This window comes from Poecilia formosa, unplaced genomic scaffold, assembly GCF_000485575.1.
Source record: "Poecilia formosa unplaced genomic scaffold, Poecilia_formosa-5.1.2 Scaffold519, whole genome shotgun sequence".
Classification (NCBI taxonomy): Eukaryota; Metazoa; Chordata; class Actinopteri; order Cyprinodontiformes; family Poeciliidae; genus Poecilia; species Poecilia formosa.
Window position 1 is genome coordinate 12143 of NW_006800458.1, and position 16871 is coordinate 29013.

Sequence of the window (16871 nt, forward strand, 5' to 3'; positions counted from 1 at the left end):
TCCATCCATCCATCCATCCATCCATCCATCCATCCATCCATCCATCCATCCATCCGTTGGGATGATTATTCCATACAGGTTGTTTTGATCCTAAGATTAAATGTTGGCTTGAATCTCTGATTGTATTTGAATCCATTCAATCCGTTGCAGTTTCATATTATCATATTTCTGTTAACATCACTGTAGAATTTGGCGGCTCACAGAGGTCAAGGTTAAGGTCAACCTCCCTCATGATGTGACTGAACGACATGAAACTTAGTCTGTTGGGTTGTAACAGAATCAGGCCTTAATGTCCCTGGTTGCAGTTTTTGATCATTTCCAGCAGACATGATCCTCTGCAGTCTGACATGTGACCCGGTGCAGATCAGGTGCAGGACGATTAAAGTTCAGAGTTAATGATCTGTGTGGGTCTGCAGGCTGCTGCAGCTTTTTCTCTGAGTCTATTAGAGTCATTTATCTGAGCTGCATGGCAGATTGATGTTAATTGTTGCTCTGAATCCAGTTACTGTCAGAGAAAGAGACAGATGGGCGAAGATGAAGGTGGGTCCAAAACGCTTCACGTTCAGCATCTCATTAAAGCCAAACTTTAGTTTACATCAAAGTCCAAATGTATTTCTGTTTGAACTGCCTTGTGAAGTGTTGGTGTAATCCTGCCCTTCAGAAACCTTTGCATCTTTGACCTTTGGAACAAAAGTCAATAACCAAGAAGATTGGGGGCAAAGGTCGCGAAACAAAATGGCAACTCTCCAAATCTGTCGCCTCACAGGTAGAAAAGATACGAAAGAGAAAAAACAAGTAAAATTCTGTTAGAAGACAAACAAAACAGATGGAGTTTGATTTTTGTGATAAATGGAATCAGTTCAGTAAAATAAAACAGCAGGAAAATATTATTTAATCTCCCATTGAGGGGAAATTAAGTTGTTGGATCAGGAAAGATCCAAACAAAAAAACATGATCTACTGGTTTTAATTTAAAACAAGTAGAAACTATTTCTACTGGAACAACAATAATAGCAGATATTACAAAAATATATTTTAGTTTTTTGTTGTTTTTTAATGTACTGTATGAAACTGGAGGATGAATCATATTTATTTCTTTATTTGCAGGAGCAGAAAGATCTTTAGTTTAACAATCTGAAGCTGCAATCGTTTTGTTTTTCCAGTCAAATCCATCTGCCTTATACATGAAGCAGCATCCATTCAGCCAGCTGACCAGCAGTGCAAAGCAAAAACTCCTCAATGCTCTAAACACGATGAAAACTCCAGCATTTCTCTGGCAGTTTTTAAACGTGATGAGCTGAAGGAACCGAACGGATTCAAACCTTTGTGTTCCAGAACCAATAAACGATCAACTCCTGACTGGAAAAGGACAGATGAAGTTCTCTGGTGACCAACCAGATCCTGGAGTTCCTGAAACGTCCAACAGAAGCTGAAATATTTTGGAGCAATGCTACGTGACACCAGCTAATCCAGGAGCCGTTCATGTTCCTCGGCTCTGATTGGCTGAACTGCTAAGGAAGAATGTATCTAGCTTCTGCTGCAGAGCTAAAATGGCTTCCTCTCTGTGTTTCAATGGATACTAAAGTTTATTAAAGTATATTTTTCACATAATACATGCAGCATTCTGTTGGTTCTAATCAGAACATTTTTAACATTCAGCTCCATTTTTAACCTATCAAATCTTTAAGAGTCGATGTAAATTTATCCAGCTGTGGAACTGACCCACATTCAGTTTGTTGGTTTTGTCCTGAATGTGAGGCGAGTTGGAGGCAGAGAACCGTTTAGAGCTGCTTTCAGAGGCCAAGGATTTGGAAGCCAGAGTGCAGATACATCAAATCATCCAAATGCTTAGGGCAAGGGATTCTATAATGTGCTGGCAATGAGGATAAATGGTTCTTATTACCTCTCTGGGTTGCATCTCTCAGTTAAGGAGTCATCCCTGAAGTCACGTCTGATTCCAGGCCTGCGCTGCACAAAAAGCCTCTCAGGGACTTTTAAATACAAACGCGCATCAGTTAAGTCCTCTTGCAGGGATTTCATGTGAAGAGGAGTGGTAGCAATAATAAGATGTTTAAAGTTGAGCGATGATTATTTCAGGTTTATCTGTGGAGGAAGTCTGCCTCTTCGCTCCACAGCTGGAGGAAGGATAATTATTCTCAAAGTCCCAGGTGTTGGTGCGCCGTCCTTGACTAAACGCCTTCATACACGGAGCTGGAGGTGGCGACTTTCCAATAAGTTCAGCCGCTCCAAAATGCAAAGTCAGGTGGCGCTATTAATCTCAGTAAAGTCCTTCTCATTGATTTACTTCAGCCAGGAACCCCAGTGTGGAGCAGAGGCAAGCAAATAATTCAGAGTCCAAACAACAACTGGAATAAAGTGGAGTGGATCATTAATTATGGAACAAATACAGTCGGTGTTTTCATTTCTAATAAACTGTTTGCAGCTGAAGAAATAAAATCTACTGAAGAAGGATGGAGTCAGAGCCTCAAGATCCAGGTCCAGTCTCTTCCCTGGGCTGAGGAGAACCAGAACCGGTCCAAAGTTCAGAACACCAGTCAGATGAAAGTAACGTTTTCATTTCATAAGGACACAAAAATCCAGAGAGGAGAAACTCTCCTGTCTTGAAGTTTCCTCTAACTGCAGCAAACTTAAATTCTGCATAAATGTTGGTGAGACAAACTGAGTGCATGTGATGGTTTGGACATGAGACCAGAGGGTCTGGCTGGTTCTGCACCGTAACCCAGATCAGAACCAAGTACAGACAACAGAATCTGACATTTGATTGAAATTTGATTGAGGAGATTCTGCAGGACTTTCATTCTGTATTTTAGTGGAACTCTTTCATACCCACAAAATAATCTGAAATAATCTTCAGAATATCATTTTGATACACATTGAAAATGTTTCCATATGAATTCAGTGTCAATGTTTCCTCCACAATCCTTTCACACAGCCGTCATGTTGCTGTAAGCTGAAATATTCTGGATCTTTCTGGATGCAAAACTCAGTCATGTTTCTCTACAATTTGCCACAAAAAGGGAGATTTGTGAGTGTGAACATTTCTGTTCCTCTTTTGTTCTAATAAAGAAAGTTATTTTTATTGATTGTAAGAAAAGCCTGAGCTGCCAGTGTGACAAGTCAAGAATAAAGTAACTATGGAGCTCATTGTGGAAAATATCCCTTTGGTGCGGTTCGTCTCAGGCCGGCGCTCTGAGAGGAATACATTACGTTTGTAAGTGGTGGTTCAGGCAGAGGCAGAGATGGATAAGATGACAAGTTAAAGGAGAAAGTGGGTGGGAGAAAACGTTCTTAAAAGCATTTTTATTGACATGTATAGAATGTGTTGCTGCAGACGTTACAGTGGCAGCTGCTGCTGAACTGAAACCATTTGAGGTGGAGAAGGAAGCGACAGAGAGGAAGCAGGAGCAGTTTGGTCTGACAGGATCTGGGATCAGGAAGAGAGACCAGCATTCCAGTCGTCTGCAGGATGATCACATTCAGTTTAAAATGAACTGAAAGGAAAAATGGCCGAGTTGTAGAGAAAGAGTTGGTCTTCTTACAGCCAAATCTGAGTTTGCTGATCTTAACATTCTTCTTGCACAAGCAAAAGAAAGAAAGAGAAATATCTGAGACTGCAGAAGATAATTAATAAATGAGGCTGTTTTCACACCTGACAAAAACTCCATCATCTGCTCCTCCTCCAGCTGCTGTGGCTCTGAGTCAAACCAGCCTGTTCCCCTCCTGGCCTGTGGGGGCGCTGCACCAAGAACCACTGAAGACACTGAGAGCAACTTCCTTCTTCAGTGACTGGAGGATTTCTGTGAAAACTGCTTCTTCCACCACAGGACTTTGACTAGGCCATTTAAAAACCCAACTTTCTTTTAGAGGCATTCAGAGGTGGACCTGCTGGTATGTTTCAGATCATTATTCAACATAACAGCATAAATAATCATAATCCAGAAGGGCATCCATTTTCCTCTGTGCTGATTGGCTGAACCCTCAGGAACACAAACTAAGAAACGTTAGCTTCTGTGAAACATTTAGATGGCTCCACTGTGTGTATTAATTCATATTAAAGTATATGTATTATTTCAGCTATTAAAACAGGCGGTTATAACATTTTCTAGAGGAGATCTAAAGTATTGATGTTGTTTCCAGTGCAGTAACCAAACAGTCATGACTTCAGGTCAGTTACTGTAACACTGTGGGGTAAGAAGGTGATGTGAGCTGATTAAATGCTAACAGCCCTATAATGTTGGATGCAATGCAGGGTAATAATAATGATTATAAATACTGCAGCTTCTCATTTTTCATCTTTCTTAATAATAACTAATAACAATAATAATAATAATTTCTTAATAATTCTAAAAGGGATTTTTATGCCTTTGAACATGAATCTGTAACTGAATAGAGAATGACAACCAGCTTTGATTAAGGCCAAGCAGATTAAATATAAAAACAGGAATTGTGTATTTAGCACAGTGAAATAAAGGCCCATGAATGTGTGAACGCAGTTCAGAAGCGGGTTTGATCTTTTGGTTCAGTGTGTCTTGGCTCTGTTGCAACAGAACAATCCTCAGCTGACTCACTGCATGCTGTTCTCCGTCTCCCACACACTGACTGCCTCCACTCTGCAACTCCAACTTTCTTCTTCTCTGAAGTGCAGCGGAGACGCAGCAAGCCTGTGCCAAGATTGCACTGGAATCTTTATTATCATGTTTTCATGATGCCATCATGTTTGTATTTCAGCTTAATGCAAATCCTGCAACAGAATGCAGAGAAAGTGAATGTGTAATCCTGTTCAAACTGTTCAAACCTGCAATGCAGCAGCAGCTGGTTATGGATGTGTCCCTGAACTTTACTGTGACGGAACAAGCTGCGTGTTTTGCAGTAATGTCACTTCCAGGTGCAAAACTGATAAAGTCACAACGATGTTCCATCAAAGTTTTCTTAAAAAGGTTCTTCAGATTCTATCAAAGTAAACAACAAATCGTGAGCGTGTGCTTTTATTGATCAGGTTATTGGCCTTTGTTGAGGCAGTAAAGCTGAAGCCAAGCTGCTGCCAGGCCATAAATAAAAGTTATGAGGAGCCGTTTCACAGCTGCTGGGCGTCCAGGGCAGTTTGGAGTCCAGGACTGTGGATGTGTGTTTGCCACCAGCATGAATCAGAACAACTGAGTTCACAGCTCACACAAACTCTGCAGCTGCTTTACAGGACGATGTCTTATTCTGGTCCAAACATCCCCAAACACGGTGGCTTCACCTGAAAATATGAATGTGCAACCAACTGGAAATGTCACTTTTTACAAAATAAACCTTAAACAAACTTCACTCTGACAGAAAACAGAGTCTGTTGCTTTGTTTTAGTTTGGGGCACAATTAAAAAAATAAACCCTTCTGTTGTTGACCATGTGAAAATGCAAAACGAAAATGTCTTTCTGCCTTGTTTTCCTACAGAAACATGGCAAAGAAAAGCAGCTGGAACATCAGATTACAGACAATCTGAGTAAATGAGAAAATCACTGAAAGGTTCAAAATAAAATCCACATGAGGTAGATCATTACACACACTGATAAAACATTTACTTCTCTTTATGTTTTATGTCTTACAGTTATTGGAAACCTTTATTTCACTTTCTCAGAAAATGTGATTATTCGTGACAAATAAAGACTTTTATCACAGAAATGTTCAGTTATGGCCTTATTATGGCCTATTTAGTCATAAAGACAACTACTGTCACTGGAAACCTCCCAGAAACTTTAGCAGCTCCTTCAGGCCACTGCTAAAGAGATGAGCTTTTCTGTACGGAGGACAGATCCTGACAAAATTGGTAATAAATATAAAAATAAATAGCTTAATAATGTGTTTAATATTGCATCCAAAAGACAGGAGCAGGTGGGCCTGGAATATGTTATTACCAATAACAGATTAAACTAGTCAACCTTGACTTCAGCAGAGAGTTTCCTTTAGTAGAGCTAGGCTAACATGTTAGCCTAGCGCTAGCAGCAGAAATGGCTCCTGGTCTTTAGCCAAAGACTAAAGAGAAATCCTCCAACCACTAAAATCCTCCATCTTGTTTCCATCTGGTGAAGAAGGAAGTTGCTCTCAGTGTCTTCAGAGGTTTTTGTGTCGTTTCCTTCAGTGGTTCTTGGTGCAGCGCCCCCACAGGCCAGGAGGGGAACAGGTTGGTGTGACTCAGAGCCACAGCAGCTGGAGGTGGAGCAGATGTTCTGGTTCCAGTAGAACCGGGTCGACTGGACCATCAGGAGGAAAACAACCAAAGACCAGATAAAAAACACAATTCAAGGTTTATCAAAGTTGGTCCCTGAAAACCAGTAGCTCCTTTGATCCTGACAGAAGTTAATCCCATCTGTGTTGCAACTGAAGACAGTTAGCACTCTGCTGCAGCAGCTGAACCTCTTCAGCCTGTTCAGGGCTTTATCTTACCTCTGTTCCTGTCATGAAAGGACTTTGGAGCGCTTCGCGTAGCGGACCGCATTATGAAAAGTCATGACTCAGAGGTGTGACTCTTGGCCCAAGGCGGTGCTGGAGAGGGAGCCGAACTCATTAAAGATGCTGTGAGTAGGAGCTGAGTTGACCCTCACCCTAAACTGTCCAAGCAGAAACAGAAAGGATTTTGCTTTCTTGGTGTAAAACTGGTGATATTCTGCCAGAGTAAATCCAACCTGGTGCATGTGCTCACAGTTTCATCCTGACCATAAATTACAGGTAGACGAAGTGTTGACTGCAGAAGGATGAGCTAACGACTGTCATTCAGATTAGGGTTTTGCTCTTTAGTGTCAAAGGAAATGAGAAATTTATACAACAATGAAGCCAACGACAGTCACATCATTTTAATAATTTATCTTCTTTACTGCGTCTAATTTCACTTCATCTTGAACAGAGCTGTATATTGGTCCTGAGTTCAGATAGTGTTAGCTTGTAGCTGTGTTGTATTGGTGCAGAGTGTGTGTGCGTGTGTGTGCGTGTGTGTGTGTGTGTGTGTGTGTGTGTGTGTGTGTGTGTGTTTCTCAGCCTTATTATTCCAGAACAAAGCAGTGTCAGAGCTGTCAAAACTTTAGCTGCTAATGAACCTCACGCTGCATCTCTAAATGCTTCAAGCTCTGAAGATGACTCAACTGTACAAAAGGCCAACTTCTGTGTTTAAGTGCTTCAGCTATGAATCTTTTCTTCTTCTTCTCACAGCTTTCCAGTCTGATGATGACTTTCCTGTTCTTGTTCTTCTTTCCTTGCTGTTGCCCAGATGTTGGTTTGAATGTAGATTTTCTGAACCTTCTATAATCAGATGCTTCAGCTGAATTCATAAATTCATTTCAACAATGTCTGACACAAAACCACAGTGTTGACCAGTGGTGTTCACCGCTGACTGAAAACATCAGCTGCGCTAACCCTAAAGCAATAATCACAAATATTAGTTTAATGCTAATGCGCTAAAATTAATAGGTGTCAACAAGATAGGCATCATGTTGATAGAAAACCTGAAAACTGTTAAAGAAAGTTAGGTTGTGATTATTTTCCATGTTTTTAAAATGCAAATAAAGCATCTAAAATAATCTGCAAAATGAATGTACATGTTTGCTGCCCAACCACCTTCATCAATAGTAAATGTATTTAATGTTTAAATTGATTTCATAAGATCCAGTTTTGGCCCAAGTTTTCCTGCTTTGGATTGTTACTTATTCATACATGTGTTTAGACTTTTAAAACCATAATAAAAATAATAAAAAAACAGAAAAACTGCTCATTAGTTTATTGTCTTTATTGTAGCCTCATCATTATTTTTAACCCTTTATTTTTCTGACTAATGATTCAGACTTTTTGATGTGACCAGACGACATGCAGCTTCTTGTTCTCTAAATATTTGCTTTCCTTGTCTGAAGGCATGAAGAGAGGAGAAATGACTGGCGCAAAACAAGTAAACTAATCAAAGTTGGTTTCTGATTTCCACAGATAACAGATCACCAACGCTAACAACCTGGAAGCTATTGAATTATCCTGCTGAGGTGTGAAACATTTCCACATTAACAGCTTTTTACTGTGGAGATGATGCCTCCTGCTTTTCAATATTCAAAGGCAATTTAAGGTGCCAGATTAGTTCTTTTCAGTTCAGCTGAATAAAAACCCTGGTGAGGATCCTGTGTGATCCAGACATGACAATGAGAAGAGCTCAAAAAGGATTCTTCAGTTTGGAGGAGAGGTGAAGAAAGACAAGAAGTCCAGCTACTTTCTGCTGAAGCACTTAGGATTACAACAACCAAACAGCTTTTTAATGTATAGTCATATATTTTAGTATGACTTGCCTTTATTTTCCTGGCTTAGATTAATTCCTCAGAGATTTGAAATGATGGCATCAGAAAGCTGCTGCTGATCTGTTGGCGCCTCCACATCAAGCCGCTCTGGAGAACTGGAGGTCAGGAAATCACTGCCATGTTCAGAAACGGAAATGAACTCTGACCTCTCTTCCACCAGCTGGCAGCTGTTAGTTTCTGATGTGAAGAGAATTTAATAATTATAATTTGCATTGTGGGATCATCTTTAAAAAGCAAACTTCAGAATCGCGACATCATGTTGTAAACAACAGGAAATGAAGATCTAAATGTGGAAACACAGCCAGTTCCTTCCCTAAAAGGGAATAAATCTGTCAGTAATGCAGAGAAACTCTTCTTTTCCGGCTCTAAGTCGATGCTGACTGTGTTCTTTCCAGGATTCTCATTTGTGTGTGAAAGGATTTCAGCCGATATGACCTGTGATTTTCTGCAGTGGGCATAACAGCTAATCAATAGAGAGACCTGTAGTGGCAGAGCGGGGACGTTTCATCGGCTCATGGCAGTTCTGACACCCCACTGGGATTTATTTCACTATTAACTTCAGTGGACAGAGGCTGGTGGAAAAACTTCAATGGTTTGAGATTTTCTGACATCAGTAAAAGCAAAACTTGTCAAATGGTTCTAAGTGGAAAGATAAAAAGTATTACCTTCCAAAAAATACAAAATCTGGCAGTTACAAGTGTTGGCAGAGCAATATTTTAATTATGTTCAGATAATCTCTAACAAGATCCACTTTTAAACGACTGGTGAAGATAAGGATATGAGTAAAGTGCATGGACCAGCAGCGCAGCGACGCTGGAACGCCCTCCACTGTGATCGCTGATCCTGCTCCCACTGAGCCGATTTCATCTCACCATCCAATTATTTCAGACTTACCACCGTTTCCAACATGCTCCCCAGATGATCAGACAATCAATGCAATGATCAGAACCACTGGAAGCCTCCACTTTTGTCAAGAGTTTCAGTCATTGAGCTTGTTAAGAACATCAATAAAAACCCCAGAAAGTCTGACCCAGAACGATTCTGCTGCTAAAGACAACATCCACATTTATTACAGGCATGTGAGAGAATATTTCTAAGATTTATTTTATAGTTTATAATATTTCATGTTCACAAAGGTAGCATTTTTATGCAATTAGTCTAAAAGGGAAAATCTGGGACAGTGAAAGTTTCAACAAAGAACTGCGTAAAATCTGACCATTTACACCTCACCCACACAGGGAGGAGACACCAAAACCATGTCACTGTGATAATATGTAAATGCTTCCATACATGGCAAAAGCAAAAAGAAAACTCCAGCTAAGAAGGTCCAGCCTTAAACACCATGAACAACTCAGTGATCAAATGTGACACCTACACAGGCACCGACAGAGGCATCGGCAGAGGCACCGGCAGAGGCACCAGCAGAGGCACCGACAGAGCCATCGGCAGAGGCATCTGTGGAGGCACCAGCAGAGGCACCGACAGAGGCATCGGCAGAGGCACCAACAGAGGCACCAGCAGAGGCACCGACAGAGGCATCGGCAGAGGCACCGACAGAGGCATCGGCAGAGGCACCGACACAGGCACTGACAGAGGCATCAGCAGAGGCACTGACAGAGGCATCAGCAGAGGCACCGACACAGGCACTGACAGAGGCATCAGCAGAGGCATCGGCAGAGGCATCGGCAGAGGCACCGACAGAGGCATCGGCAGAGGCACCGACAGAGGCATCGGCAGAGGCACCAACAGAGGCACCAGCAGAGGCATCGGCAGAGGCACCGACAGAGGCACCAGCAGAGGCATCGGCAGAGGCATCGGCAGAGGCACCGACATAGGCACTGACAGAGGCATCAGCAGAGGCATCGGCAGAGGCACCGACACAGGCACTGACAGAGGCATCAGCAGAGGCACCGACACAGGCACTGACAGAGGCATCAGCAGAGGCATCAGCAGAGGCATCGGCAGAGGCACCGACACAGGCACTGACAGAGGCATCGGCAGAGGCACCGACACAGGCACTGACAGAGGCATCAGCAGAGGCACCGACACAGGCACTGACAGAGGCGCCAGCAGAGGCACTGACAGAGGCGCCAGCAGAGGCACTGACAGAGGCACCGACACAGGCACTGACAGAGGCACCAGCAGAGGCATCGGCAGAGGCATCGGCAGAGGCACCAGCAGAGGCACCAGCAGAGGCACCAGCAGAGGCATCGGCAGAGGCACCAGGTCCAGACACAGATCTGATTTCCCAATAAAACCTGTATCATCGTGCAGAACTCACTGTTATGTTACCATCAGAAGCTTTCTGGTCCCATTAAACCTTCAGGTTGCCACTGAAAGTTTGCTGTTTTTTCTAAACGTCCCAGTAATGCAGCATCACGTCACTCTTCAGGTCTTCTTCTGATATCGGCGCTTGCAGGAGCTCAGCTGCATCACTGCTGCTTACAGCTTAGCTCCTCTGTTCATATTTAATGCGCCAATGTGGATTTTCAGTTAATTTAATTTTCCTGTCATTTCAAAAATGTCCTCACATGTTGCCAAGTGGCACATGTTATTTCTACCTAAGTTGGCAGGCATATTGAGAACACAGTTGGCTGAAGCTGAGGTAAACACAACCAGGTTTAATGAAATGTGTTCATTAAACCTCAGGAAGACAAAGTCTGAACGAGTTGGCGGTTTGGTCTCTGATCTGACCGAATACCACATGCAGTTGTAATATACTAACACTGCTGATGTACAGAGTATAGGGAGGGAACAGAACAACATCATGACCTTCACACAGAAGAAGATTGCTGCAGTGTGAAGGTCACATGTCCACAGAAACAGATTGACTAAAGCAGGATCTCGCCTCCATTTTGTCGCCATGTCCAGACCTGTGGTCCCTCTTCACATCAAGAAGAGGGACCTGGATTATTTGTTTGTTTTACAAGTAACCCAAACCTTCACTCACATCACCAGTCAGATTCAGGTTCAAATAGAGAGACTGACTGAGAGGTATGCAGTAGATAACCTGATATTCTGAATCTAAATGACAGAAGAGGTCAGCCAGCAGCACAGACTGAGCTGCTGTGTAACTGAAGTCAGGAAAATAGATTCTGTCCGATTCCCAGAGCAGGACCATCACCTCTAACATGACGCATACAGAAAAGACTCGACAAAAGACTCGGCTCGCTTGGAGCTGAGTCCTCAGCAGGACTCTGATGCCTTCTGCTGCCAGTTGACTTCTGGAAGCCTGAGAGCATCTGGAGTCGCTGCGTTTGAGTTCATTCACCCTGCTGCCGATAAGAAAACTCTCCAGAGACTGAGGAGAAAATCACTTGCTCTCTCTGAGGATGTTTCTCTCCACATCAGCAGAGCCAGCGTTGCTACAGACTCGCCTCATCCGGCTCCAGTCTGGTTCTGCTGGGAGGCCCAAGGCTGGGTCAGGACACGCATCATTACACTCAAAAAAGATTCTTATTTAGATAGTTTGAATTTAATTTACACAAAACAGACAAGTGTCATCGTTTCTTGTGCTCTCCATTTTCCTGAAGTTCCTCCACCTTCTGGTTTGAAACAGCTCAGTAAAATGACATGTCGCCTCAGATGTTTCTGATTAGACGTGAAGGTTGACTGATGGCTGATTCACCACATTATGACTGACCTGCTCAGGAACCAACAGCAGCTTCAGCCATGCAGCCGTTTCTCTGTGACTCTAGTTTCTATTGGAAGCTGATCAATAAACCGATTGGCAGCAAAGGGAACCTGCAGGTTGGATCTGATTGGTTTATTCCCACCAATAATTCTGTGACTCTCAGAAAATAATAATAATAAGAAAATGTTCTTACCTCTATAAGCATAGAGCATGAATGTTATTTTATAGCTAATCTCAGTGAGATTGTAATAAATGATGATAGATATCAGACATGTGTCAGTGAACTGAACCACCGACTTCAGGGATAAATGGAGGACAGAAGGTTAAGTAGCTCAGAATGAGAAGAGAGAGTCACTACCTTTGGATTTTTCTGATTGATGTTGAAAAGCTCAGGAGAGTCACAGTTAAAGCCACATCCTGCCTTTACATCTGTGTGACTTTTTAAAACATCCTCCTACTTCTTAAATCAAATATTCTCAGTTCCTCTTCCACCGTATTTAAGACTAATGTTAAACCCGTCTGAAGAGAAACCTGAAAATCTGCATATCCACTGCACCAGTTAGAAAAAGCCACTACCTGTATGCAAATGGAAATATGTCTGTAAAAAATCAAATGCTTTGAAAATGAAAAATCTTCTTTTATTCCCTGTGATGTGGCAGTGATGCACATCAAGAGGCAGTTTTTGAGTAAAACTGTCATAAATCACAAAAATCCAAACAAAACATATTCCTGATGAGTTTAAACTTGAACATCCAACAACATCTTAGGTCTGGTCCTTTTTAGTTAACAGTCTTCCTGAAATTTGTCCTGAAGTCAATCTGCAAATGTATGCTGATGACACCGTTGTTTACGCATCGGACCAACGTCGTATTGTTGTCAGTGAAAAACTTCAGAACTGTCTGCAGAGATTATCAACACGGCTAAAGGATTCTTGCTTAACTCTCAATACAAAGAAAACAAAGTGAATTTGATTTTCAATCAAGAAAACATCATTACAGTCCTTGAATATTCAGATCAATGGGGACCTATTGAACAATATCACAAGAAAAATATTTAGGAATAATTCTGGATGCTCAGTTACATTTTAGGAGCCAAGTTGATAAAATCTCCAAAACTGTTAGATTGAATATAAATAGTTTTAAAGTTATTAGACATTGTTTGACACTTCACTGTGCAGAGATGTTTCTGAACTCACTGATCCTCACATTTTACCTGCGGAGCTCCTGTCTGGGCTCAGACTGGTCAAACTCAAAACATTAGCATTTCTCTATAATCGGGCCTTAAAGGTTTTATATCAAAAGCCGATTAGATTCCATCACTGTCACATTTTACCTAATTTGGCATTTTGGATTTTACAAATTTTCTAAATTATAATGTATTAAAATTGATTTTCAGGTGTTTAAATGGACTTGCACCAACACCACAGAGACTGCAGGGCAACAGCAGATCTACCAGAGCAGCTTTAGATGGAAGCTGTAAGGTTCCCTTTCGAAGAACCACCTTTGCTCAAACTGCTCCGTCAGTGAGAGGATCTGCAGTTTGGACTCACTTCCTGTTCATTTAAAGTCTGTAACCAGTGTTAATATGTTCAAAAATCAAACAAAACTTTGGTTATGTCAAAAACAGACCTGTACCCATTTTTAATGTTTTACATTTTTCTGTTGGTTTACATCATGTTGTGCTATTTTAAATGATTATCACTTCAATTTTTAGAGTTACTTTCTAAAAAGCCCAACTAGGGACAAGTGCTGCGAATTAGCTGCTGCTGTTGCACCACGATGCAAACATGGGATGATATTTTATTCAGTTTGTTTATGTCGATGTGTGTCTGTCCCTATCAAATAAACTTAAAAAAAAAACATGCAGCATGTTTATCATTCACTCCATGTTGCAGGTTGGAGCGACGGCCGATCTCCATCTCCAGCATCAGGACTGTGGATGAACCTCAGTGGTAGAAGAACAGACCAGCTTCTGTTTGTGGTTCCACTTCAACCAGTTCAGCTCACAGAGACGAACTGCAACATGAGATCTGAAACAAAAAAAAAACATCATCCAGTGCTGGGAAGAAGAATTCACCCCTTATTGATTTCTTCTGTTTTCTGATAATCAGTCCGGTCAGATGGAGATAAACATCCATCATTAGATTTGTCAACATGTTGGATGTTTCACATCACAGCAGGTCCTGTCTGCATATATAAATCTGGGTGATGAAGTGTTTCTCTTATCATGTCAATAATTCGTTGATTTTTAACTGATCTCAGCTGAACATGTTGGAGTTCACCAGCTGCAGACTGGATGAAAATCATTTCAGGAAAATTCTTGTTGGTCATTAAAATGATTTTATTCAGACTGGATGATTTTCATCCAGTCTGAATAAAATCATTTTAATGTTGGTCATTAAAATGATTTTATTTCCAGCACAAAAACGTTAATGTTGGTTCAAAGCATCAACTGTAGAAACCAACCTATGTTCCTTCAGCATTCAGATCATTTCAACATTCAAACCTCTTTGAATCCTTTGGATCCCAAACAGAACCTCCATCTCTGCTCCAAATGGCTGAACTGGAGGTAACATCCATCCATTGGGTTCCGATCTTCAGGAGAAGAGTTGCACTGGATGCTCGACGTGCAGAATGACTAAATATCTCCTGGAATCATCTGAAGAAATGATTCCAACAGATAAAAACTGAATTTGGCTCCAGGTCGTTCAGGAATGTTCATCAGCCGCAGAAGAAACTCGTTTTTTACAAGAACAACTTCCAAGCAGGAGCTCAGGTGGTGTCAAGATCTGCAACAAATCCAAAGTCAGACAGGAAATAAGATGAGTGCCTTTCAAAATAAAAGCTTTTTTGCTGTGTTCACCGGAAATGGTTAGATCTGCTCTGTGGTCAGGGATCTGGATGGAGTTAACGATCCGGGGTGGGAATGGTTTAGTTTCATGGTGCAGCTTCTGTCACAGCAGGAGATTCTGAAGCCATGTGTACTCAGTGAACATAACGGTACAAGTGTGCAGAAATTAGAGAGCTGGGGCAGTACGGGCTACATCATAAGGATGACATTCAAGATGGCGGACCAGTCACTGTTTTGGCCTTTGTAAAAATAACAATAAATCTAAAACAACTGATCAATTTTAGGAAAAAAGTGCTTGAACCAACTTAGCTTTCCAAAGTCACTGCAGGAGATCTGGCTGTTCAAATCTGGCTGAATACAAAACAAACTCTGATTATATTCACACATTCACAGCAGACTGAAAAAAATATTTCAGTACAATTGTGTTTTGCTCGGTGACCATTAACTCAAAACATCACATGCAGCAATGAATTGTGGGTAATACACTTCACCAAAGTGGAGACTTAGCCAAAGTATGTATCACGGGACCCAAGGGGGCGGAGCTAAAGAATACTCAGTGCAAAGGGGGCGGAGCTAAAGACCACTCAGCGCAAATGGGCGGAGCTAAAGACCACTCGGCGCAAAGGGGGCGGAGCTAAAGAATACTCAGCGCAAAGGGGCGGAGCTAAAGACCACTCAGCGCAAAGGGGGCGGAGCTAAAGAATACTCAGCGCAAAGGGGGCGGAGCTAAATACCACTCAGCAGAGCCGGGTCAGAACCTTAGCTTGGTTAGACTGGACCGACCAGAGCAGGAAGTTGGTTTTAATATGAAGGCCTGAAGTGGAGAGCAGCAGGAACAATCAGCTGATGAGGGAGAGTTGATATTATTTATGAAGATGTAATATATATAATGTAGTATAACAGTGTTTGATGGAACTCAGTGATTTGCTTTTAAAGCTGACAAAATGTCATTAGATAAAAACTTTAATATATTGATAGAAATATAAAGCAGATTCATATTTATGAAAATCTTTTGATTTTGTTTTATTTACTGAGTTTCATATTGAACTATTGAAGATGAAAACTGAAATGAGTGGAATCGACTATTTGAGGGCTTTTAGTTTGAAATCTGCTGCAGGAAGTAGGTCGCTGTCGTTGGCTGCAGCTTCACTCCGGTCATGCCCACCGTGCGGTGAGGATTACCGTGCGGGAGAAGCGCCGTGCAAGGACCGAGGACCGGGACCGGACCGGACCGGACAGGAGGACAGGAGGACAGGAGGACAGCTTCACTGGGACGTCATCTGGTTTTCTATTCTATTCTATTTTATTCTACTGGAAGTGGAGGAAAGGCGCAGAGAACCAGAGACGCTGACGGGATCAGCCTCGGAGGAGGAGAGAAGATCCAGATCCGAGTCTCTAAACAGATTCACCTGACTCCAAAAGAATAAAACCAGGAGAATCACTCATGGATTTCTGTGACTTATTAATAAGCAACTAATTCTGTCCTTTCCTGTGGAATAATGTGATTTATTGCCATTAACCTGGAATAATGTCTTCTGGTGGAAATCTTCCACTTTCACCTGGACGAGGCTGAGTGAGGAAGAAGTGGAGGAGAAGATCGTTCAAGGAAAAGAAGAAATTCAAAAAGAGAGAGAAGAGGGACGAGCGGTGGGCTGAGGTTCGGAGAATCACTCCACTTCTGGTGCCGGATGGTATTTCTCTCGCTGCGGGGATGGAGGGATGAAGCCGGGAGAGAAAAGGACGGGGAAGAGCGAGAAAGAGAGAGGAGGCAGGAGCGGAGAAGGATGTAGGTGCTGGACGCGCCCTCTGGAGGAACTGTGAACCCGAGCGGAATTTACTCTACCTGAAGGATTTTTACCTCGGCGCGGCGCCTGGCCGATGAGGAGCCGGATTTTATTCCTCTGGAGCCTCTGAGGAGTTACAGCGAGAGTCACCGCAGGATGGGATTAGGAGGAATAACTGTGCGCTGAGACAGGGGAGGAAACACACCAGGAGAGGTAGACCTGTCTATCTATCTATCTATCTATCTATCTATCTATCTATCTATCTATCTATCTA

General features: G+C 42.2%; 2 protein-coding genes across 3 annotated transcripts in view; both read left to right on the forward strand.

Annotated features, from left to right (window-relative positions):
- The first annotated feature begins 534 nt into the window (after positions 1–534).
- On the forward strand, positions 535–10164 carry LOC103129143 (skin secretory protein xP2-like). The gene is made up of 2 exons (XM_007540124.2): positions 535–540; positions 9709–10164. The coding sequence occupies exons 1-2, from the start codon at positions 535–537 to the stop codon at positions 10162–10164; spliced, it is 462 nt and encodes a 153-aa protein (XP_007540186.2).
- A 5788-nt stretch (positions 10165–15952) lies between these two features.
- Positions 15953–16871, forward strand: part of LOC103129142 (leucine-rich repeat and fibronectin type-III domain-containing protein 5) — an 86627-nt gene continuing 85708 nt past the window's right edge. For both annotated transcript variants that reach the window (XM_007540122.2, XM_007540123.2), the window contains exon 1: positions 15953–16810. The gene's annotated coding sequence lies outside the window, so the exon portion shown is untranslated. The remainder of the gene's footprint in view (positions 16811–16871) is intronic.